The 22,632-nt window shown below is 33.4% G+C and overlaps 3 protein-coding genes across 9 annotated transcripts; 1 reads left to right on the top strand and 2 right to left on the bottom strand.

Annotated features, from left to right (window-relative positions):
* Positions 1-8: 8 nt before the first annotated feature.
* Positions 9-9,523, bottom strand: LOC111991655 (aminopeptidase M1). Of its 2 annotated transcripts, none has more exons than XM_065774361.1 (10): positions 9,344-9,523; positions 3,898-4,032; positions 3,463-3,745; positions 3,245-3,366; positions 3,068-3,165; positions 1,742-1,919; positions 1,539-1,653; positions 1,387-1,454; positions 1,207-1,281; positions 9-354 (listed from the first exon to the last, which is right to left on the bottom strand). In XM_065774361.1, the coding sequence occupies exons 1-10, from the start codon at positions 9,377-9,379 to the stop codon at positions 271-273; spliced, it is 1,194 nt and encodes a 397-aa protein (XP_065630433.1). In that variant the 5' UTR covers positions 9,380-9,523; the 3' UTR covers positions 9-270. The 2 variants fall into 2 exon arrangements, with proteins under 2 accessions (XP_065630433.1, XP_065630434.1); XM_065774362.1 differs by having other exon boundaries at positions 9-336; positions 9,344-9,522.
* Positions 9,524-10,598: 1,075 nt separating this feature from the next.
* Positions 10,599-13,694, bottom strand: LOC136067900 (aminopeptidase M1-like). The gene is made up of 7 exons (XM_065774338.1): positions 13,379-13,694; positions 13,058-13,203; positions 12,300-12,402; positions 11,849-12,052; positions 11,083-11,269; positions 10,907-11,000; positions 10,599-10,725 (listed from the first exon to the last, which is right to left on the bottom strand). The coding sequence occupies exons 1-7, from the start codon at positions 13,592-13,594 to the stop codon at positions 10,599-10,601; spliced, it is 1,077 nt and encodes a 358-aa protein (XP_065630410.1). The 5' UTR covers positions 13,595-13,694.
* A 2,625-nt stretch (positions 13,695-16,319) lies between these two features.
* On the top strand, positions 16,320-21,911 carry LOC111991652 (uncharacterized protein At4g33100). Of its 6 annotated transcripts, none has more exons than XR_010629315.1 (6): positions 16,320-16,628; positions 16,766-16,850; positions 16,941-17,000; positions 17,658-18,218; positions 21,372-21,459; positions 21,684-21,911. XR_010629315.1 is itself a non-coding variant. In XM_065774359.1 (4 exons), exons 1-3 carry the CDS (start codon positions 16,531-16,533, stop codon positions 17,025-17,027), a joined length of 270 nt encoding a protein of 89 aa, XP_065630431.1. In that variant the 5' UTR covers positions 16,321-16,530; the 3' UTR covers positions 17,028-17,038; positions 21,684-21,911. The 6 variants fall into 6 exon arrangements, 1 of the variants encoding a protein (XP_065630431.1); XR_010629317.1 differs by lacking the exon at positions 21,684-21,911 and adding an exon at positions 19,470-20,192 and having other exon boundaries at positions 21,372-21,621; XR_010629316.1 differs by lacking the exon at positions 21,684-21,911 and adding an exon at positions 19,470-20,804 and having other exon boundaries at positions 21,372-21,621.
* Positions 21,912-22,632: the final 721 nt, after the last annotated feature.

Here is a 22,632-nt window from a genome sequence, read left to right as displayed (position 1 = left end):
AAGAAAAATTAAACAAAAGGGAGATCCAGAAGATATATTATTAATATAAAAACGGTATACGTCTGATTTATTACTATCACACCTCTTTGGCAAATTTACATTATGAAAGTTGTGAAATGTAATCCACTTGCTTTCTTCTTGACAACAAAGGCCAAATATAAGTATCTCCTAGATCTTCCTGAGTACCAATCCCTTCAAGGCCTTGGCAAGATGTTCCTCTCTCTGAACACTCTGAACCCAATTTGCATTTATGTGAACCCTTTCAATGCTCTACTTCAAGGTTCTAGCAATCTTGGAATTAGTATGACTTGCAAAAAACTCCTCTATTTCCTTGGCCTTTTCAAATGAAGCAAACTGGGGGATAAATAGAACAGAACAAAAAGGGGGGAAAAAAATAAAGATAAGCAATAACTAACAAGTGTATTTGAAATTAAGATACAAAGGACAAAAACTGATACTTATGGAACTAACAACAGAAGAGAGGAGGAGGAAGGAAAGGGAGAGACAAACAGGCGATACAATTGAGTTGACAAACTGAGTTATTAAATATCTACAAAGGAGTATATGGTTAAACTCCTTTGTCTACCTCAAGGAATTTCTAACCAAGATAAAATATAAATGTACTTGTGTTTAAACTAGCAATTCTGATATATATGTGGTCCATGTGGATTAACTTGATATTTCTAACATAAAATCTAAGATATATTTCAAAATCTAAAGCTCCTACAAGCTACTTTCACAAACAACTTCATCTTCTCTGGGGTGCAGATACCTGGTTTTGATCAAAGCCAATGGGATTGCACAAATACTTGCGCCATAAATAAATAATAATAATAAATAAAAAACTTGGACAGTTCCTTAGGCATAGGGATCTTAATGGTTCAATGGCATCTCTTCCAACTCATTTCTTGACTAGATAAATATACACTTCTAGCATCTCTCCCATTTTCCCTTTTATCACAATAAATACATGAGATGCACCACAAGCATGTTTTTCCTACAGGAAGGAAGGTGAGTGCCCTGTCCCTTGTATATGGTTAAACTCCTTTGTCTACCTCAAATCCACATGCCAAATCTTAGACCAGTCACCAAATTGTTTTGCACAATTTTGGTCAATGTATAACATGGATATAGTGCATTCACATGAACATTTGAATTTCTTCACTGCAATGTGCTTTTTGCATTTTACATTACAAATGGTATTACCTTCAGCCATGTCCAAGCTATTTCGCGTCCTTCCCTACTAACAGAAAGTCCAAGAACAGCATCTTGGGGACGAACCTAGATCAAATGGGAAATAAAGCCAACATCAACATCCCAAGCTCCATCAGACCATTATTTATCAACTTGTATTAAAAGGTTTTTGACCTCCACAATTATATATACCTCAGAAGACAACAAAAAGTTGAGAGCTTCAAGAATTATGTTGGGATTTGGAGAAGATGTTAATGAACCTACAAGCACAAAAGAAATATGTCTCCAACATACTAGAGAGATTCAAATGTTTTGCAACATTTTAAATAATGATATGTTATTACTTAGAACGCGTGTTTTCTCCTGGCTCAAATCAGTCTCTCTGTACACTCTCAAAAGAGATTCATAACCAAATCTATTTGAGGTGCTGACTTTACGCATTACAGCCACATATACTGCCTGCAACCACAGCCCATTAGAATAATTGATAGGTATTATAGACGGAGAAATTCTAGTGATTTAATTAATGCTTTTTTTTTTTACCAACCTTTCTTATGTCAGGATGGAGGACTGGTGTATTTCTGTCATCCAAGAATGCACAAAAACGTCTACTTGCTTCTTTTAGTGTCAGATCATGCCCAAACACAGCAAGGGCAGTCAAAACCTCTCCTCTCAATATTGCATCTAGATGGCTCTCGCCTGTCTTAGGCTCCCATCCAAGCTTACTGCAAAATAAATTCAAACATTGAACAAAAATAAATGAATAATGATATATATGTGTATATATATATATATATTTAAAAAGCTTTAGAACGAGTTTCAAAAAAAAAAAATTTTGAAAGAATATATATATATATATATATATAGTTACAACAATAAGGAAGGGGGATTTGAACCTTGGTTTTCATTATAAATAAGAGCAAGCAATACTATTGAGCTATAAGGCTCTTTGCGTTGCTCAAAGTTTTTGAGCGCTCATTATCTTTGTCAGTGATACACATTGGGTATATTTCGATAGTTAAAACAAATAAGGGAGGGGGATTTGAACCTTATTTCTCCTTATAAATAAGAGCAAGCAATGCTACTAAGCTATAAGGCTCTTGGCCTTGCTCAACGTTTTTGAGTGCCCATTATTTGGGTCAATGATTCACTAGGTTTCTATTAGCATGTAAGGTTTGATATAAATTGTTGGTGGTCTGCAACCATCAAGTCAAACATACCTTCCCTAAACTTTTTCAAACATCCTACATGCTTCCTTATTCCTTAGATAGTTTTATACATATTACATTAGCAACTTTAGATAATTATTAATATGTATGACAATTTTTATCTTAACTAAGATATATAGAATATCTCCAAATAAAAGAAATAAATATCACTATTTGCAACAATCCTTTAATGACTTTTTCTTCTTCCTTAAAGCTCTCTTTCTACATTCTGAAACATTTACAAATATCTCCTAGATCTAATGAAAAAATATCTCTCTCTGTTATTTATTTGCTATTAGCAGCTCTATTTAAGAAAGAAATAAATTGACTTAATACAGGAAAAAATGTCATATATATATATATATATATATAATTGATACTCAATAGTAACATATTAAGCACCTATTAATATTCTCATTATTCAGTAAATAAAGAAATGATACTCTCATGCTCTAAATCTGTCGAAATGTAATGTCAATGTCATATATTCCAGTACCTTAATAGTTAACATCATATAGGGCTTACTCAACCAAAATTTCACAAATGGAATATAATCAACTTCAAAGATATCACTTATGTTGAAAAATTAGCAGACAGAGCAAACTGAATGCTAATAAACAAAGGCCACATAGGAATTTCAATTATTTGTATATAGGACAACTTACTCTTCTAAATGCAGGAAAAGGCTAACAAAAAATTGTTTAATGTATTCCAGTAACTCAGGGGTTGCATCAGCTGCAATTCTTTCAACTTTATAACTTATCTGTGAACAGAGGGATTAGAATTAGGACTTAGAGCACAACTGAAGTATACTTAAGTCTTAAACAAGAGGTGAACATTACATTGATTAAATTAAACAGCACGGTATATTCAAGTTCCTCCCTATAAGCACCCATCAAGTTTAGCAATGAATTCAAAGACTGTTGGCGAGCCATACAAAGGGAAAATGAATCATCCAGGATGCCTGCTAAACAAATGAGTTGTATTATGTGCTCTTTTCTACCATAAATACATACCATCATAAGATAATAGCAGGTATGAGTTAAAAGATCAAAATTACCATATCTGTCTGTTGCAGACAAGTGTTTGTTCTCTATTGCATGTTGGAGTCTAGCTGCAAGGTCTTCATCATATTTTACCCTATAGAAACCAGTCTGATCGACATTAAGTTTTACCCAAGCAGATGCCAAATTGCTTTTGTCACTCAGGAACTCTTTCATATCAAGAGTTCCAGACTTTGATTCCAATAGAAAATTCATGCACACATCATATGAGCCACAGCATAATGTTATTGGAACAATCCATTGTCCATCCCCATGAGAACCACTTGCCAAAAATTGCGACTGCCATGATTACATTAATTTGTCAGAAGTCAGTAAGTTCTCAAAATATTATTAAGTGAAACTCACTACAAAATGAAATAATTCAGAATGCATCAGGGTTAAGATATGCTATTTCAAGAAAAAGTGGGTGAAAGAGACTAGACACAAGAAACCTGCTCAAACACCAATTTCTGATCTTTGACTTCAACAGTGATGACTGGGTACCCTTTTTGCCTTGTCCATGAATTCATTAGCTTGTTCACAGGCTCATCGGATCCCTCCTCAAGTGCAGCCCATAAATCTTCCGTCTTTGCATTTGAGCAAGCAAATTTTTTTATATATGAAGCAAGTTACCTCTGATTACCAAAAAAAAGAGAGAGAGCATAAAATAGTTAATTAAAACCAGGGGGGAAAAGAATTTACATATGTGAGAAAAAAGATAATTAATTGACATATAATTACAAAAGAAATATTTTACAAATGAGAAAGCCAAATTGAGCATCTTAATCCAATGAATAAATTAGAAAAATTATCTCGTATATTGCAGAAGATGATTGGTTGACAAAGATGAACCTTAAAAGAACGAACATTAACTGCACTCATCTATATCTATATCTATATATTACTAAAAGCTAAAGCGTAGCATTTAATGCTGCTGTTCTCACATTGCATCACATCAGCTGTCATGTCATTTTTTAAATAAAAATAATAACTTTTCCTTCAATTTTAAAATGGGTTTTACAATTTTCAACCCTATAAATCTCAGCCCTATAAATGCAGCCCACTACTTATTTATTTACTTCCACTATCACCCTATAATAAATTTGTGTAATTAATCTAGCCCACCTCTTATTTATTTAATTCCACTATCAAGCTCAACCTGAAGCCTTTTCAGTTCAGCTTAAAGGAAAATAAAAATAAAAATAAAATACGTTGAAGCCAGTTTTGTGTGAGCCTTTTCAGCTTAAAGGAAGAAAAAAAAACGTACAGAGAATAATCAAGGTTTTGCGTGACCAAATAGAAACCTAAGGAGACAGAGTTTGAAGATTGTAATGTGGAGGGAAGCTTAAAGGGAGAGAAAAAAAAACGTACAGAGAATAATCAGGGTTTTGCATGAGAAACACGGCGTGAGGAATGGGAAACAGGCCGTTTGAATTTCTCCCACCTTTCTATTCTACGATTACGCACAAATAGATGGTTTGAACTTCTACTACAGTTTCACATCGTTTCACAGTAAAGGGGAAAGAATCTGATACGATTTGAAGCCATGAAAATCTCCCCACCTTCCTACTCTACGATTTCACAGTAACAGCCACCTATTTGACTTCCTTCCTTCCTGTCTTCCTCTCCTCGGCCTATATAAATACTGAGAGAACCTGGAGGATTCGATTGAGGTATCTCTAAATTCCAGTTCTTCTTATGCTCCATTCTTTTGCTTGATGCTTTTTGTTTCCCTTTTTACATTTTGTTACTGCCTCTTTTGTGTTGTGGTGTGGATGATTGTTATACTGAAATTTTGAATGCTAGGGGTTTTTAATTGGAGCTTTGTCTTTTTGGTTCAGTACTTTGTGTTGTGGTGTGGATGATTGTTTTGATTGCTGTGGTTTTTAATTGGAAGTTTGTCATATACATCAATAGATTCAATACTTACAGACAATGTTAATATGAATTGATAGTAATGAATGTCCACTAGATGGATTATCTTTTGATTCTTAGTTCTTAAAGTCAAGGCCTTTTATTCCTACATAATTATGTCAGCATTGACAAAGAATTTTGTTAGGTTCTAAAAATTTAGGAATTTATGTATTTAGAACTCTAATGTGTAATGTTGGCAAACCATGATCAAAACAGGTTGCTTAGTCTTTTTTAGGCTTGCTCAAAGTCGTGTCTTTTATGTAAAGTTGGAATCGAGTTGATGTAGAAGATACTATGCATTTCGGTCTGGCTCGATCGATCAAAGCTTAGGCTTGATCAATCAAATCTCGGGCAGAATGCATTTTTCTGCAAAATTCCAACTCAGCCCTAGCTCATTAAAACGTTTAGGGTTTTATGTTTTTGCCCTAGGTATATAAGGCAAACCCTAGCCACGTTTTAGATGTTGCTCATATTGTGGTTTGTGTAAATCTCTTGTGAGATCTGTGAGGAGCTTTCTTTTACACAAGCTTAGGATTATCAAGAAGGAGATTCGTTCAAGAACTTGATGATCATTCAGTTGCTACCATAAAAGCTTAAAGATACGCAAGTGAGAGTGCTTGAACTTGCTAGAGGATCCAAGAAAGAAGGAGTCCGTGGTCTCGGAGCTTGCACGTGGTCGTGTCAGTAAGTTTCTACTGGTGGGTAGCAATAGAATGTTAGTAGTCTAAATTCTATTGTAAAACTTCAATTCTTTCTATAGTGGATTCAAGTTTACCTTGAGGATAGCTAAGTTAAATCCTCCTTAGGTTTTTTACTGGTTTGGTTTTCCTGGGTTACCATATCATTGTGTTATTTATTTTTCGCTGCTATGCATGATATGATTGTTTGATTGTGATACCCTAGATCTGGAATTTGGACTAAGTAATAACTTGGCTAATTAACTAGGTTAATCCGGTTGTGTTTTAAGGGGTCTAAAAACAAACAAATTTGATTTCTACCTAAATTGCATACAATATTTTAGATTCAAGAAATTATAGTCTTATATAGTCAAGCGGATTATCTTTTGATTCTTAGTTCTTGAAGTCAAGAACTTTTATTCCTACATAATTATGTCAGCATTAACAAAGCATTTGATTTCTACCTAAATTGCGTACAGTATTTTAGATTCAAGAAATTACAGTCTTATACAGATTCAAGAAATTGTAAGCTCAATAACTTAGAGCATTTGATTTCTACCTAAATTGTGTACAGTCTTATATAGCCATGTCAAATCTTTTGCATCATTTTCCATATATGTGAAACTTGGCAAAATAATATCATTGGCCATCAAATTTGAGATTGTTAGTAGATCTATAAGATTACCTTAAATTTGTTGCAGAAGTTTTGGGTTTAGGGAAATCAAATTTGTTTTTGGGAATTCTAATTAGGTTCCGTGATATTAAATATGCATAGAATTGGGTATGGTGAGAGAAAACTGGTAGGGATTAGGTATGGAGTGGTGTTTATGGTTTCTTGGGGTTGGAAGAAGAACCAGATTATGCAGATTGGAATTTTAGATCTTTTTGAAATGGAAAGAGGAAAGAATTATGTTATTTTGAAGGTGGACTTAATTATGTTATTTTGCAGCTATTCATACTCCTTACTGTATTTCTTCAAGGCCTAAAGGAGAGTCCTATTCTTTGTTAGATTGATAAGAAATTCCATACTTAAAGAGAATAAAGACTTAGTATATAGTTAGCCTTTTCAATATAATTATAGGAGTATAAGAACTAATCTTTGAGAGCTAAATATCCAAGCTTTAGAGCTAATGTGGGCTTTAATCTTCAATATGTATTGATTTGCATTTACATATCTGTTGGACTTAAATGAGGCACCTGAGGAATGTAAGGAAGGTGTACATCTTTCAATATAGTAGGACAATATAACCTTGGTGTAGAGAAACAGAAGGACATTTAACCCCAATCTATTGCAAGCCATGTTCAAAATGTATATGCAAAAGGCCATTCCTCAAACTTATGCTTTATATCTTTTCTTTTCTTTTTCTCTTTTTATTTTTTATTTTTTTATTTTTTATTTTTTAAAACTTTTCAGCTTGCATTGCTTTTGTAAATTAAAGGGTTTAGGGATTTATATAATTAAAATTTTATTGAATTATCTATGACTCTGGAGATTATGCATACTGTAACTATTTAGTCAAAGCCCTCTCTAACCTCTACGATTATAATAAGATTTGCTTCAGTCCAGCACTTTGTTTTATGGGTTAGTCTTGCTGAGTGATAAAAGCTCATGCTATTGAGAAAAAGAAGCCACCATCAATGTTATGACTCAATTTCAAAGATAGTGGCCGAAACACTCGGCTTATCTAGATGAGGTGATCTTTTTCTTTTTTTTCTTTTTTTTTTTGGTGGGGTTATAATTGCTTTTGAGAGATTGTTCAAAAATTGGGTGTGAAGTGGATCTCTACTCTAGGTGGATTTTGCTCTCTTTAAGCATTTATTTGTTTTTTGGAAATGTTTCTTTTTCCCCTGGGATTTGTTATTTTGAAAGGATATTTGTGTTGTATTTGTTTGGTTTTGTTACTTTCCTGGAAAACTAGCCTATTTTCCACTGAATTAAACAAAATTTTTACTGATCTGTTAATTAATTTAGTTTGGATTGGTAGAGGAATTCTAATTATTGGTATTGGTCATAAAAAAGGATATTTGGATGACCAGTTTAAACAACTTCAAAAACTGTTGCAAAATGAGAACAATCTAGATTTTGTGGTTGATTTTCTATTTTCTTTGATGATTTTGAGAAGCTCTCTAACAATATTTCTAAAGCTCTGTGAGTATTTGTTATCTATGTGGTTGATTTTGGGAAAAAGTTTGCTTAAAGATTTATTTTTTGTTTATGGGTAAAATGAAATAGTTCACTAATAAGTAATATGTTTAAGGAGATAAGTATATATCTTATGCTTTGTAATTTTTCATAAGTCATTATTAAGAAAATTTTAACTTCATAATTATGACATTGATTTAAGGGCATCTTTGTAAGTATGTGTTTCCATGTTCTTACTATGACAAATATTTTACATGGTTTTTCATTCTTTTCTCACTTGCATCATGACTACCAGCACTACAATTATTGATTCAAAAACAAATTGTAGCAATGCTTTTTAGTTATGAGACATATAACATTTTTGTTTATTATATTGTAATGAATTCCTTGGCAGATGGATTTGCTTGCGTGGCCCACTCACTACCCATGATTGGTTGCCTAAAAAAACAGTATGTATCATGTTAAGTTTCTCATGAACATAGGTGCACTAGAACTTTCTTAACAGTAATTTATGAACATTATGTGTGATATCAAGTTTATGATGCATGTTACTTTCTAAAATATGCAAATTATGCAAATTGATGATTGTGGTCATGTTAGATATACTTATAATGTAAGATTGTTGAAGTATGTGTTAAGTGATTTTGAAGCAAACATCATATTCAAAGAAAGTCACTATCCAATAGATAATTGCATTATTGTCTTTTTTTAATGAATCCCGTGCATCGCACGGGTTAGCGACTAGTTTAAGTAATAAATGGAGGCCAAGAAAGAATCTGGAAGCTAATCAAGCTAGGCTATGTCACCAAATATCAAGTAGATACACTTTCTACTATTTCTTATCTAGATGAGCATTACCATTGTTTCTATATATAAATAGAAATGAGCACTTTCAAAATATGAATTATACAGTATTCATAATGTTAATGGTTACTTCCTAAACCTCTTTCATTATATCCAAATATTTTTGAACAAAACCGCTCTAACCTCTTAAGAACTCACAAAAAAAGAAAATTCCTATTGTTCTATCTTTCTCAAAGACTTAATTTATGAAGGGTTTAATTTCATGTCAATTTGGGGTGGAGAGAAAGGAGTTTCTTCAATCATAAGAAATATTTTTATTTGGACAAGAAACATATACCAGCAGCAACTCTAACAACCAACCTGAAAGCATTCAGCTCCAAGATAGCTCTGCAGCATCCGGATAACAGATGCACCTTTTTTGTAACTTATCGCATCAAAAATTTCATCATTCTCCCTAGCATGATTTATCTCCACCTAAAAACGTTTGCTTATATTGAGATATACTCAAAAAAGTAATAATATAATTTCTTAAAGCAATTATACCAAGAAAAAAAAATAGCGCATACAGCCCATCCAGCCGAAGACCCTCTGTATAGTTACCAAGAAACTGAGTCCACACTTTCCATTATGGGAACAAGTTATCAGCTGCTAAATAACTAACTTGAACACATTCAAATAACCGATATATAATTTACAAGAATGCAATGAAATAAGCAATAATTTATAGACATTGGACCCTTACAAATAACTTAGGCTACATTCCGGGGAAAGAAAGGCCTATGTTAGTTTATTTAACAATGATCCCAAGCTCAAGCCAAGCTTGATTGATAAACAACCCAAGTTGAAGCATTGTAACATGCAAGTTAGTGGACAAGCTCATGGACCTGAGGCTTGTATATATTATAAGATCATACGATATATATTACCAGTTTCAACTTATTCACTTGGTCTTATAAATAGTCTAATTCATGGTTAAAAGTTATGTGTGAATATAAGGTAGATGAAGTTAATTTTTATAGGTACATGAATAAAAAGAAGTTATCTATCAAGTAACCTGATCAGATCACCTTAAGCATAAATAATATATATATGAGCAAGTTATGAACAGTTAACTATGACTTTATATCTTCTCCCAAAAAAAAAAAAAAAAAACTATGACTTTATACAAGAAGGAAATAATTTAATAAAAAAAAAGCATGAGCAAGCTTCAACTTGTTTACAAAATAAATTATGTAAACATGTTATGTAGCTTGGTGACAAGCTTGAGCTCTCATGTTCAAAACACAGCTAAATAAACCAAACTTTAAATTTTAACAGACAGCTCAGTTCAGATCAATTAAAATCCAATGTAATAAATACCCATGTTGCGAACCCCTCATTCAGCCATAAATGAGTCCACCATTCCATCATTACAAAATTTCCAAACCACTGATGTGCCAGTTCATGTGCTACGACAATCACAACCTTTACAGTAGCAAAAAAATAATAATTAAACATTTTGTGTACACATATTAAAACAATAGCTTCGTACTGCATTAGCCAAAGTAAATTGTGACAAAAAGAGCAGTGTTCACAATATGCATATTACCCTCTGCTTATTAGTAGCTGCAGAATGCTAATCGTCGTAGAGCAAAGCTGTTTCACGATATGTAATCAAACCATAATTCTCCATGGCCCCAAAAGCAAAATCAGGAACTGCAACCATATCCAATTTGGGCAGAGAGTAAGGTACCTCAAAATAGCTGTAGAAATGATCATGGTTAATTGGAATTTTAAATAATACAACATAAGCACCAACATGTAACAATTTGAGGAATCGCCAATAACCATGATCCAGTGTCCACTTAAATGCATTATTTAGCTAAAGCTTGTATACTTTGTCTTGTAATCGATGGTTTGGTGGTGATTCAAAGTAAAACTTACTCTTTGTATAATTCAAGTGTCCTAATAGCAATGCCCAATGCAAATTTCGCTTGATTTACTTTACCAACTTGACAATATACTCTAACCTTAACCCCTGCAAAGTGATATAAGATTACACTATCAAGAAGAAGGATCATAATACCACAGGAAACAGTGAACATAGTGTATTGTTTTACCATCAGATGTAAGATGTTCCACATAATCAAACAAACCAACAACAATTGCCACCAAATATGTAGACATTATCGGTGATTCTTGGTATGAAACTGTCTTCAGATCCCCATCCACTTTTTCTTCAAAAATTGGCATGTTGGAAAGAGCTACCAGTTTGGATGGCACATCCAATGTGATTTTGAACAGAGCCTGCAATACTCAAATGCCCAAAAGAAGGATCCAATAAGCTTTTGTTTCCATTCATTCGAAACAGAATCAAGCAAATCTACTTCCAATCCAAAAATAATTCGGTCACAATAATCAAAACACTAGCTTCATGAGAGCTAGACAAGCTTCTAAAATGCAGCATGAAGTGTGGTCAGATATAAGATTTCATTTAAGCAAAAGAAGCAAAGTATAAGAATTTAAATTAATTGAGAGAGAGCGATTGTGACGCCTTGCAAGCAGGTTCATCCCAACACGGAAAGCATCGCCTAGCATCAGCTGGTTCAAACTGTGTAACTGCCATATTCTTCTTCTCACCATTGTGATTATATGTACTAGAAAGCAAAATAATAACTTAAATATATACACATTACTACTTACCAGTAAAATTATCATTTAGCCGAAAACAGAATACATTTAGCTCCATTTATAAGTAAAATGGCGAAGCATGCAATCATGGGTTTCAATCCCATTAAAGATCATATTAAGTATATTTGAAAGCACTGTTTTTTTTTTTTTTTTTTATCAAGAAGAAGGATCATAATACCACAGGAAACAGTGAACATAGTGTATTGTTTTACCATCAGATGTAAGATGTTCCACATAATCAAACAAACCAACAACAATTGCCACCAAATATGTAGACATTATCGGTGATTCTTGGTATGAAACTGTCTTCAGATCCCCATCCACTTTTTCTTCAAAAATTGGCATGTTGGAAAGAGCTACCAGTTTGGATGGCACATCCAATGTGATTTTGAACAGAGCCTGCAATACTCAAATGCCCAAAAGAAGGATCCAATAAGCTTTTGTTTCCATTCATTCGAAACAGAATCAAGCAAATCTACTTCCAATCCAAAAATAATTCGGTCACAATAATCAAAACACTAGCTTCATGAGAGCTAGACAAGCTTCTAAAATGCAGCATGAAGTGTGGTCAGATATAAGATTTCATTTAAGCAAAAGAAGCAAAGTATAAGAATTTAAATTAATTGAGAGAGAGCGATTGTGACGCCTTGCAAGCAGGTTCATCCCAACACGGAAAGCATCGCCTAGCATCAGCTGGTTCAAACTGTGTAACTGCCATATTCTTCTTCTCACCATTGTGATTATATGTACTAGAAAGCAAAATAATAACTTAAATATATACACATTACTACTTACCAGTAAAATTATCATTTAGCCGAAAACAGAATACATTTAGCTCCATTTATAAGTAAAATGGCGAAGCATGCAATCATGGGTTTCAATCCCATTAAAGATCATATTAAGTATATTTGAAAGCACTGTTTTTTTTTTTTTTTTTTATACATATAGAGGTCAAGTTTTGGTGTGTAGACAGTTGCCTTCCACAAAAAGTGATAGGTTATTAATTGGTTTAAGTTATGAATCAGCCTCTCTAAAAAAAAATAAAAGGGACTAAACATATCTTGACCCCATCTTTTAACTATATAAATTTTACAAAGCTAGATGTATCGTTAGTTACAAATTAAGAAACAATAACTTAGGCAATTTTGTTTATTATATTGTTAGAGTGCACTAATGACATTCAATGCTACATTAATTTTAAAGTTTTTATAATAAACATGACAGTAGCTATAGTATAAATTGCAACTTCAAGTCATGTTTTCTCGTCTTTTGTGAGTGTGTGGAAGTGTTTTGTCTTCTATTTTTATTCATTTTTTGTTGATTGAGAGAGCCTAGTACTAGTTTATAAGAGTTATGTAGTAAAATTTGCAAAATTATGAAAATAAGCATCACTCATTGTAGTACCTTGTATAGAAGCCCTTCATTTTGTCGTTCAAAGTTCCTTGAAAGCGGATTGTGAGAAGTCCCATCCCAATGGGAAGCATGTCAGCAAACTCTAAAAACAAAATCTCATCTTCTTCAACCACATCAACTTTTGAAGGCCTTAACACCTGCCCAAATTCAAAACTTCATTCATTGTTCATTCACATATAAGCTAGAGCTCAGCAAAACTATATAAATTTAGCAAGAATAATTTGGAATAATGTTAAGTTAAAACAGTTACATGTTACTACCACAAAATCCATTGCCATTACCATTACTTTAAAAGTAAAGTTAGGGTGATACCTTAGAATTAGAAGCGTGAGTGAAAGATACGGAGGGGGTATCAATGGAGAGTTCGGCGGCATTGAGGACTATGAAGCTCGTACCCGCCACGATGTTGAGCTCGATAGCCACGGAGCCACTGAACTTGCATGTGCTCAGGTCTAGTTTCAGTCGTATGTTATAGCGTTTTGGAACAGCGAATTTCGGGAGCCGAGGTTGCCCTTTGAATTGTTCCATGCTTTGCTGCTTTTTTTAGCAAAGCAAAGTAGCAAGTGAGGTTGAAAGTTGAAACGAGTGAGACAGTGATCAAAGTCTGAGTGATGAGTGAAAGTGTAGACAATGGACCATATATAGAGTATAGAGTTCTGTGTAGGAATTTATATAGATTTGCAAATGATAGACTATTTCAAACTTTTAATTTGTAAAACTTTAGTCTAATCCTAATATAATAGGAAGTTAGTAACAGCTGTGTCTATGTAAAGGATTATGTATTCTATTTGAAAAAGTATATATACCGACACAATAAAATATCACAATATTTTCACAATATTTTTTTTTTTAGTTACAATGGATCACAGTTTATTATTTTATTTTATTTTGACCTAAAAGAGTCAGTTACTATGAAAATGTTTTGACAATTTGTTACATTTATGGCACAACTCCTTTTTTATTTCATATATCTATATTTATATAATATTTAAAACCTTAAGTGTAGCATTTATTATTGTTACTCACTTGTTAAACTACATTAGCCTAGCATTTCGGTCAATTCCATCCAATTTGGTCCATTCAATGCACTTTGGTCCAATTGAGTCTACTTTAGTCCATTTGATACATTTCAGATTATTTGAGCCTTAAATTGATTCTTTTTATCGATTGCCTTTTTAGTTTTTTGCTCAAATTTTCTTTTTCTTTTTTTTCTTAAATTTTAAATTTTATTCTATTTTAACCAAACTCTTTAGAAATTATCGATATTGGATCCTAAAAAGCAATAAAATGATAAATACTCACAGAATTATCTTAAAATTCAAATTTCGATAATATAGGTATGATGCTTATATTTGAAAAAAATAAAAATAAAAAACAATTCGACAATTCTTAAATTATATAATAAATTTAAATTTAATGTAACATGTTACATATATTCCATGGAATAAGAGTGTACATTTTTAAAAAAAATATTCTTTTTGAAGCTAACCATATATACTTGGGTTCTCACTCCTTTACCTTCTCATAAAAAAACTATTGGGTGTATAAAGTGAAGTATAAGTCTGATGGGAGTGTGGAGAGGTATAAGGCTAGATTGGTTGCTAAAAACTTCACTCAAAAGGAAGGCCTTGATTATCTTGAGACTTTTTCCCCTGTTGCTAAGTTGGTTTCTGTCAAATGCCTTCTTGTAGTGGCTGCAATGCAAGGCTGGTATCTATGTCAGCTTGATGTGCACAATGTCTTCCTTCATGGTGATTTGAAGGAAGAAGTGTATATGAATATGTTTGAATTAGTCAACTAATTATAGTTTATATATATATATATATGTTTGCTTACAGAGTTTGGATATTCTTGAATACGGTTTTTCTGGATTGGTTAGGAGAAAATGTATAACTCATATATATATATATATATATGTTAGCTTACAGAGTTTGAATATGGGAAAATTAACGTTAGAAACTGAAGTCTAAGAAAGTTATAATGTGGTACGTAATACTAATAGTAGTATGTTTGTTGATCACACTGCTGAGCTGAATTGATAACAACAAAAGAAATACGAATTTCATACCAAATTGGGACGACGCCTAGATTGCATGTAAAAATAACTCGCCAGAGCGATGACTCATGACCAATCCGATGATGACCGTAAACGATATCAGCATGATACCACGTATTTGGCAAATTTTAGTGATACCCAATTGGAGAAAACAATAAACTCAGATCAGATGTTATAAATGTATCAATTTCTGAGTCAGAGAACAGACAATTATTAAGCTTCTTAAATATAGTAGCTAGCGCGCATGCAGTTGGGTGAATGAAGATGAGATTGTAGCTTAAGCTTGATATGGAATGAATTGAAGTAAGCAATATCTTTTCTTTTCTTTTCTTTCTTCTCATTATTTTCTAAATTCCAATTTTCATCTTCAAGAATTTTATTTTGTATTTTAATTTGCTTCCTTTCTCTACCATTCCTTATTATGATTTTATATTTTTATATACTGGTCTCTGTATCAATTTTCTTCTCCTCCTTAATTTATTATCATTCTTACGCAATTTCTTCTTGAAAAAGAAGATTTTGTAAGATCAAATACCTATGTAATATTTCTTATATTAATGTTTAACATTACTATATAAATAGCTTCTTCTTCTTTTTCGTATTTTATTTTTGCTCATGCTCAGTTTTGGCTTTTGGTTTTGGGACTAAAGTTGTAGTACCATCCTAATCTAAAGTAATAACAATTTCAAAATTAGTAAGGAATCAGCTTACTTTGAGTAAAGACAAAGAAAGCATTAATTCTGATTCTCACTCATCAAGAACAATGACAAGCAATAAAAGTGGAAGATGCAAAGCCTCAATCAATATATAAAATATAATAGTATATCTTTGTAATTTGAAATTCTGCATCTTCTTCACAATCAATTTAAAGGTATTACTGGGAATAATGGAAAATTTGGAAGGATGAATAAAGTTTTTGTAGAATCGGCTGCTTTGCGTTTTTCTGAGTGCATAGCGTGCTAGATGCTTTAGTAAGCAAGCAATACTTTTTGTAAACTTCATTAATAAGAAATCATAAATTAAGCCCAAATTTTCAAAAATTAACAAATTAAGCCTTGTAATTTCAAAAGTAACAAATTAAAACTTGAGGTTTAAATGTAATAAATTAAACGTCGTACCATTTAAGTGCAAAAAATAGTGTTTTATTTGTTATTTTATTATGAAACCTCAACCTTTAATGTGTTACTTTTTAAGACTTTAGAGTTCAATTTTTTGAGATGAATCGGGTAAATTCGAACCGAAATGGATCGATCCCATTCCCAGTCCACTCCAAGTCCAAGCTAAGCTTTGTGGACAAAGCCGCCGTCCTTCTGGTCCTGGCGTACCGTAACAACTAAAACGGAAAACATAGAAAATAGTAGTTGAATTTGTGAGTGTGAGTCTGAATTTTAATTCAGAAGATTCTCAAATGGGAGATAATAAGACCTCTCAATCTCATAGTCGTACTCATTCATCAACATCCCCTTGTGCCCATCTCAGAGCTGCCTACCACAATTGCTTCAACAGGTTCCAACTCCAAATCCATTCTTCTTCTTCTTTTCTTTTCTTTTTTTTTATTTTAATAAAAATTAAAAATTTATTTATTAGGGAAAAGAAAAGGGGCTCTTTTTCTTTTTTTATTCGTCTTTAACAAAAATGTACAGATGGTATTCAGAGAAGTTCGTGAAGGGTGAATGGAAGAAAGAGGAATGTGTTTCTGAGTGGCAAAAATACAGAGCTTGCCTGGCTGTACGTATCTTCTTTTCTTTTCTTTAATTGGAATTCTCTTTTCTTAAACGATTATTGTTCTGTTCTCACTTCTCACTTCTCACTTCTCAGGAACATTTGGATGATAAGCATCTGAGTCGATTCTTGGAAGCTGATACCCTTGTCAATGTCAACAACGAATCCCCAACACCTCACTAATAAAATAAAAGGTAATTCATTTTCTTCACATCTCATCTGGATTTACATTTTATTTTACCTATTCATTTCATCCAACAACAACAACAACAGATTAATTCATGCTTCAATACTGTATAATAATAATAAGAAAGAAATATATGATGAGACACCAACATTCTTTGTTATTTTTATTGAAACTACCTTCTCTTTCATAATCATGTCTGCTGCTATTCTATTCTAGGCCTATCAACAACTGGGCAGCAACATTGTTTGCTAGAAAGCTGCCTGCTAATTGTACTTCATGGGATAAATGTTTAGCTGAGCCCTATTCCTGTCATGCACTTCCCTTCAACAATTCTAATAAATGTCTTTCAATGAATTTGGTTCATGCATGGTGTTATACAAGTTAAACACTCTACAGGAAAAAAATTTATAACTTTAAGTCAGCCATTTGATTGGTGTAGTTTGAGACCTTCAAATCAACATATAGGATTGAGTAAAATACAAATATAGCAGAAGAGGTTCCATGCTTGGCTAGTCCAGAAAATTGCAGTTGTTACTTGTATACTTGAATTAGTAATTGCTAGATTTTTTTTTTTTTTTTTTTTTTGGTAGAAATGGAAAATTCATTAAAACTAAAGAGTCAATGTCGTCAACAACGAATCCCCAACACCCACTTAACGGACCACCTCACTAATAAAATAAAAGGTAATTAATTTTCTTTTGGATGATAAGCATCTGAGTCGATTCTTGGAAGCTGATACCCTTGTCAATGTCGTCAACAACGAATCCCCAACACCCACTTAACGGACCACCTCACTAATAAAATAAAAGGTAATTAATTTTCTTTTGGATGATAAGCATCTGAGTCGATTCTTGGAAGCTGATACCCTTGTCAATGTCGTCAACAACGAATCCCCAACACCCACTTAACGGACCACCTCACTAATAAAATAAAAGGTAATTAATTTTCTTTTGGATGATAAGCATCTGAGTCGATTCTTGGAAGCTGATACCCTTGTCAATGTCGTCAACAACGAATCCCCAACACCCACTTAACGGACCACCTCACTAATAAAATAAAAGGTAATTAATTTTCTTTTGGATGATAAGCATCTGAGTCGATTCTTGGAAGCTGATACCCTTGTCAATGTCGTCAACAACGAATCCCCAACACCCACTTAACGGACCACCTCACTAATAAAATAAAAGGTAATTAATTTTCTTCACATCTCATCTGGATTTACATTTTATTTTACCTATCCAACTACAACAACAGATTAATTAATTCATGCTTCAATACTGTATAATAAATAAGAAAGAAATATATGATGAGACACCAACGTTCTTTGTTAGTTTTTATTGAAACTACCTTCTCTTTCATAATCATGTCTGCTGCTATTCTATTCTATTCTAGGCCTATCCTTTCATGCTTGTGGCATACAATTCGATTCAGGCCAAAACCTATTGTACAAGTCTTGTAACTCAACTCAAGTTCCTCAATTGAATTTTTTAACTTCATGGCTGTATTGAAGTGAAATTAAACAGTGTTATATTTTCCCACCAATACTTTACTTCAACCATATGATTCATTGGCCATTACCTAAGACGGTACCTAACTTTTGCCCTGTAATTAATAGCTACAAATTGCTTCTAAGTTTGGTCCGATATGAAGGGACTTCATGAACAATGAGAGACCCCATCCCATGGTCTTTAATTATCAACAACTGGGCAGCAACATTGTTTGCTAGAAAGCTGCCTGCTAATTGTACTTCATAGTATAAATGTTTAGTTGAACCACATTCTGAGCCCTATTCCTGTCATGCACTTCCCTTCAACAATTCTAATAAATGTCTTTCATTGAATTTGGTTCATGCATGGTGTTATGTGGTAGAGGATCCCTTCACATTATACAAGTTAAACACTCTACAGGAAAAAATTTATAACTTTAAGTCAGCCATTTGATTGGTGTAGTTTGAGACCTTCAAATCAACATATAGGATTGAGTAAAATACAAATATAGCAGAAGAGGTTCCATGATTGGCTAGTCCAGAAAATTGCAGTTGTTAGTTGTATACTTGTATTAGTAATTGCTAGTATTTTTTTTTTGGGTAGAAATGGAAAATTCATTAAAACTAAAGAGCAAACACAGGTACAGGACATGGCCTGTTAAAGTACATCCCACGGCTGTCTGCCTCCGAAGTAGAAATTAAGTCCACAGGCAGACCAGAAAACAACACAAAATCAGACTCTAAGTTAGGTCCTAAACTAGCTAGACAGTCCACACTTCTGTTAGCTTCTCTAAAGACATGTCTAAAACTCGATTGGGGAATCTGGGTAATCAATTGCCTGCAATCATCCATAATAGAGAAAATAATAGTGTGAGTTTGATTGATGATTGAATGCATCAACTATAGCTCTAGCATCTAACTCAATTATAATAGCTTGAATATTAAACTGCAGACATAATAGAAGGCCATCTCAGAGAGCCCAGAGCTCTGCCGTGAAGCTATTTGCTATCCCAATTCTCCTAGCTAACCTCACAACCTAGTTTCCATTCTCATCTCTTATGAGGCCTCCTCCTCTAGCCACGCCTGGGTTCCCAAGGGATGATCCATCTGTGTTGAGCTTCATCCAACTATTACTAGGCTTTTCCCATCAAATTCTCTTCATAACCATGCGTTCGGCCACCAGCGGCTTGCAAGTACAGTGGGTGTACTCTAAGACTCAGTTAATAATGTCCACTGCAATTCTTGGATTCAAGCTCTTGCTTTTGAACACCAGCTGATTTCTGTTTTTCCATATCAGCCAGATAGCGAACATGAAAATTTGATTCCCAAGAGGTTGTCCTAGAGCATGGTAACCAGCAGCTTTGCAGTTAGAAGTGAGCCAGTCTTGAAGGTTGGCAGAGAAGAAGGAGGTATTTGTATGATATATTCCCAGTTGGTGCCAGGTTGTTCTAACAATATGGCAATCGCAAAGGGCATGCATGATGGATTCAGACCTGCATTGGCAGAGGGGGCAAGAGGTATCAATCAGCCTTCCCCTAGCTGCTAGGCAATCTTCAACTCCTATAATCTGGTGCATACATTTCCAGATAAAAGTTTGGATCCTGAGCAAGGTATCTAGCTTCCAACTCGATTTGCCCTGAAAAGGAGAATCAGGCAGCGGCTCTATGGCTAGGAGGTAGGCACTTTTCAAGTCAAAAGCACCCTCAGAGCATCTCCAACAAGAGGGCTAAACACAAAATCCTCTCTACTATAGAGAGTAAACCCACAAAATAGGTCTCCAATGGACTCTCTATATCCGGAATTTGTTTTGGCTCATGAACAGTAGCTCATCAAGTTTGATGAGCTACTGTTTATTCTTTAAATGTTTTTTTTCTATTATAATAATCAGGTATTGAATAAAAAAATGTTGGAAGATGTGTAGTTGTTAAAAAAAAAAAATAATTAATGAATAAATAATATTTAAATGAGATAGAGAATGGGATAGAAAATTTGTTGGAAAGTGTATTTGAAAAAGTTGGTAGCTAAAAGGTAAAAGTTACTGTTCATTCTCCAAACAGTACAAAAATTTGCCTAATCTACTGGAGATGCTCTTAGGTTGCTAGTATTGCTGCCATTGGATTTGAACTTCTAGATGCAGTTCAATGGGTGTCTTTCCCACTGTGAGTGTCTTTATAAACTTGAAGTCCATGTCTGATACCTTCCACCAGCATGAGTGCATGACTGACCACTTGTATTGTAGGTGGTAGTGGAAGCTTCATTTCTGCTACTCTTCCCATGCCTTTTGTTTGTTAAGTCTTATTATCTCTCATCTTCTATGATCTGATTGGAGCTTCTTGTCTGCATAACTGCCTTTCATTATGACAGTTCCTGAAGTTTTATTGAAAAAATAGTGCACTCAAATTAATATTGAAATAGTCATTAAGTCATAATGAATTGCATCTCACTGACGCCAAGAGCATCTCGACCTTTATAATAGTTCAATAAAATTTAGATAAAGTAATTTAAGTGTTTAAGTGTTTTTCTTTTTCTTTTTTTCTTTTTTTGAGAAGAAGTAATTTAAGTGTTGAATGTTAAGTTTTCTAATTAAATTTAATCATGATTGTACTTATCAAAAAAAAAAATTAAATTTAATCATGATTGTATTGACCAATAAATCTTTTAAGTAGTTGAATTTAATGTAATGCCTAGCAGAGGATAGTATCGCAAATAACCCCATTTAAACTGTACGAACAACTTCTTGTATGCTTATTTCTGAAAGATGACCAAACTCAAGAGCAATAGGTTCAGATTACGATTTATGCTGCAATTATAGTGGATGATTGGCTGGTAATAACAGTGATATTTTTTTGTCCAGAGAAATTAAAGTGCTTATGCTTATTTGTGGAGATGAAAGAAGAGATGTAACATAGGGCTTGTCAAGGGTGGATTGACAGCAAATCAAAGTAAGGACCTTTGGTTCCTGCTAATCTGCTATAGAAAAAGAACACTCATTTGCTAATCTAAGCTGTTCAGTGGCTGTAGTCTGTTACGTGGAATTCTTTTTTGCACCTCTTTGATCATTAAGTAACTAGTTATAATTTTTTCTACCCTTCTTTCCGTTCCTTGCTTTTGTTCTTTGATTTTTCAACTCTCTATGCTTATATGTTCAATTCTCTTTATAACTCAGAAATGGATCCAGTTGACCAAGTTACTGGGGCTTCCCCTGTCTGGTGATGGTGTGTTCCAAACCAAAACCACTTTGATAATGTGTTTTGATGAGTGGTAGAATGATTTCAAGTCCCCCTATGATCTGTTAAGTTAAGGTTCCACATGTTTTAGTGGAAATCAATGTAGTGGCATCATTAAACAGTCTGTATACCATTGGCAGCAGTATATCACGTTTGAAAGTTTTTTATTCTGTCAGTGTGGTAGATATTATTTCATATAGCTTGAATATTGGTTTCCACCTTGGCCTAAAATCAGCCTATTTGCAATGAATTTCACGGCCAGGGAAAAAGGAAAACGAAAGAAAAGCAGAGTACAAATACAAATACATGGTACTGAGAGTACAACCTTATCTCCAATTTCCATGATCAGCATGGCTTTCCTAGACTTCCATAAGCTAGCATGTCACAAAAAACAGTTGGTAACATAACAATATAAGGTAGAACAAAACTCAAAACACAAAATGGTTCTGAACAAAATAAGAACCGTAGCATCAATTTATGCTTATATCAGTGATAATTGTCACTTGAACATCCCTGAAATAACTCCACATGTAAAACTCACTAACGAGTATTTCCACTCAAAACAAGTGTCACTTATTCAAAATGATAGTAGATTGATTCCTTGATACCATCTTAAAATGGAAAGTCTGACAAAAAATTGAAAATCAATTAGGAAGAAGCTTTGGCTTCTGCTTTTATTTCTTTTTGAATAAGAAATGCGCAACCATCCATTCTTCTCCATCATTGTATCCAAAGAGCTCTGCAACAGCGATGAAGAATGTTCTCCAGTAGACAGTCCACTTCACAGCAGAATCCTTGCCATAGGTTGATTCCATAATTGGCTTTATTGAAGACAAGTTCTTGTCCATTCTTTTCAACCACTCTTCACTGCAAAACAAAATGTTCTCA

Source organism: Quercus suber, unplaced genomic scaffold (genome assembly GCF_002906115.3).
Source record: "Quercus suber isolate HL8 unplaced genomic scaffold, Cork oak 2.0 scaffold_91, whole genome shotgun sequence".
Taxonomy (NCBI): Eukaryota; Viridiplantae; Streptophyta; class Magnoliopsida; order Fagales; family Fagaceae; genus Quercus; species Quercus suber.
This window is presented reverse-complemented; position numbering and strand designations above follow the sequence as displayed.

Excerpts from the sequence above, each read along its gene's own strand:
- LOC111991652 (XM_065774359.1), top strand. The coding sequence starts at position 16,531 with ATGGGAGATAATAAGACCTCTCAATCTCATAGTCGTACTCATTCATCA. Across the intron at positions 16,629-16,765 it reads TACCACAATTGCTTCAACAG|ATGGTATTCAGAGAAGTTCG; the intron begins GTTCCAACTCCA and ends AAAAATGTACAG. Across the intron at positions 16,851-16,940 it reads AATACAGAGCTTGCCTGGCT|GAACATTTGGATGATAAGCA; the intron begins GTACGTATCTTC and ends CTCACTTCTCAG.
- LOC111991655 (XM_065774361.1), bottom strand. The coding sequence starts at position 9,379 with ATGCTGCAGAGCTATCTTGGAGCTGAATGCTTTCAG. Across the intron at positions 3,746-3,897 it reads AGAAATTGGTGTTTGAGCAG|TCGCAATTTTTGGCAAGTGG; the intron begins GTTTCTTGTGTC and ends TAATCATGGCAG. Across the intron at positions 1,920-3,067 it reads CTTTTCCTGCATTTAGAAGA|TAAGCTTGGATGGGAGCCTA; the intron begins GTAAGTTGTCCT and ends TTTATTTTGCAG.
- LOC136067900 (XM_065774338.1), bottom strand. The coding sequence starts at position 13,594 with ATGGAACAATTCAAAGGGCAACCTCGGCTCCCGAAATTCGCTGTTCCA. Across the intron at positions 11,001-11,082 it reads GGAACATCTTACATCTGATG|GGGTTAAGGTTAGAGTATAT; the intron begins GTAAAACAATAC and ends ATCACTTTGCAG. Across the intron at positions 10,726-10,906 it reads ACACTTGAATTATACAAAGA|CTATTTTGAGGTACCTTACT; the intron begins GTAAGTTTTACT and ends TCATTTCTACAG.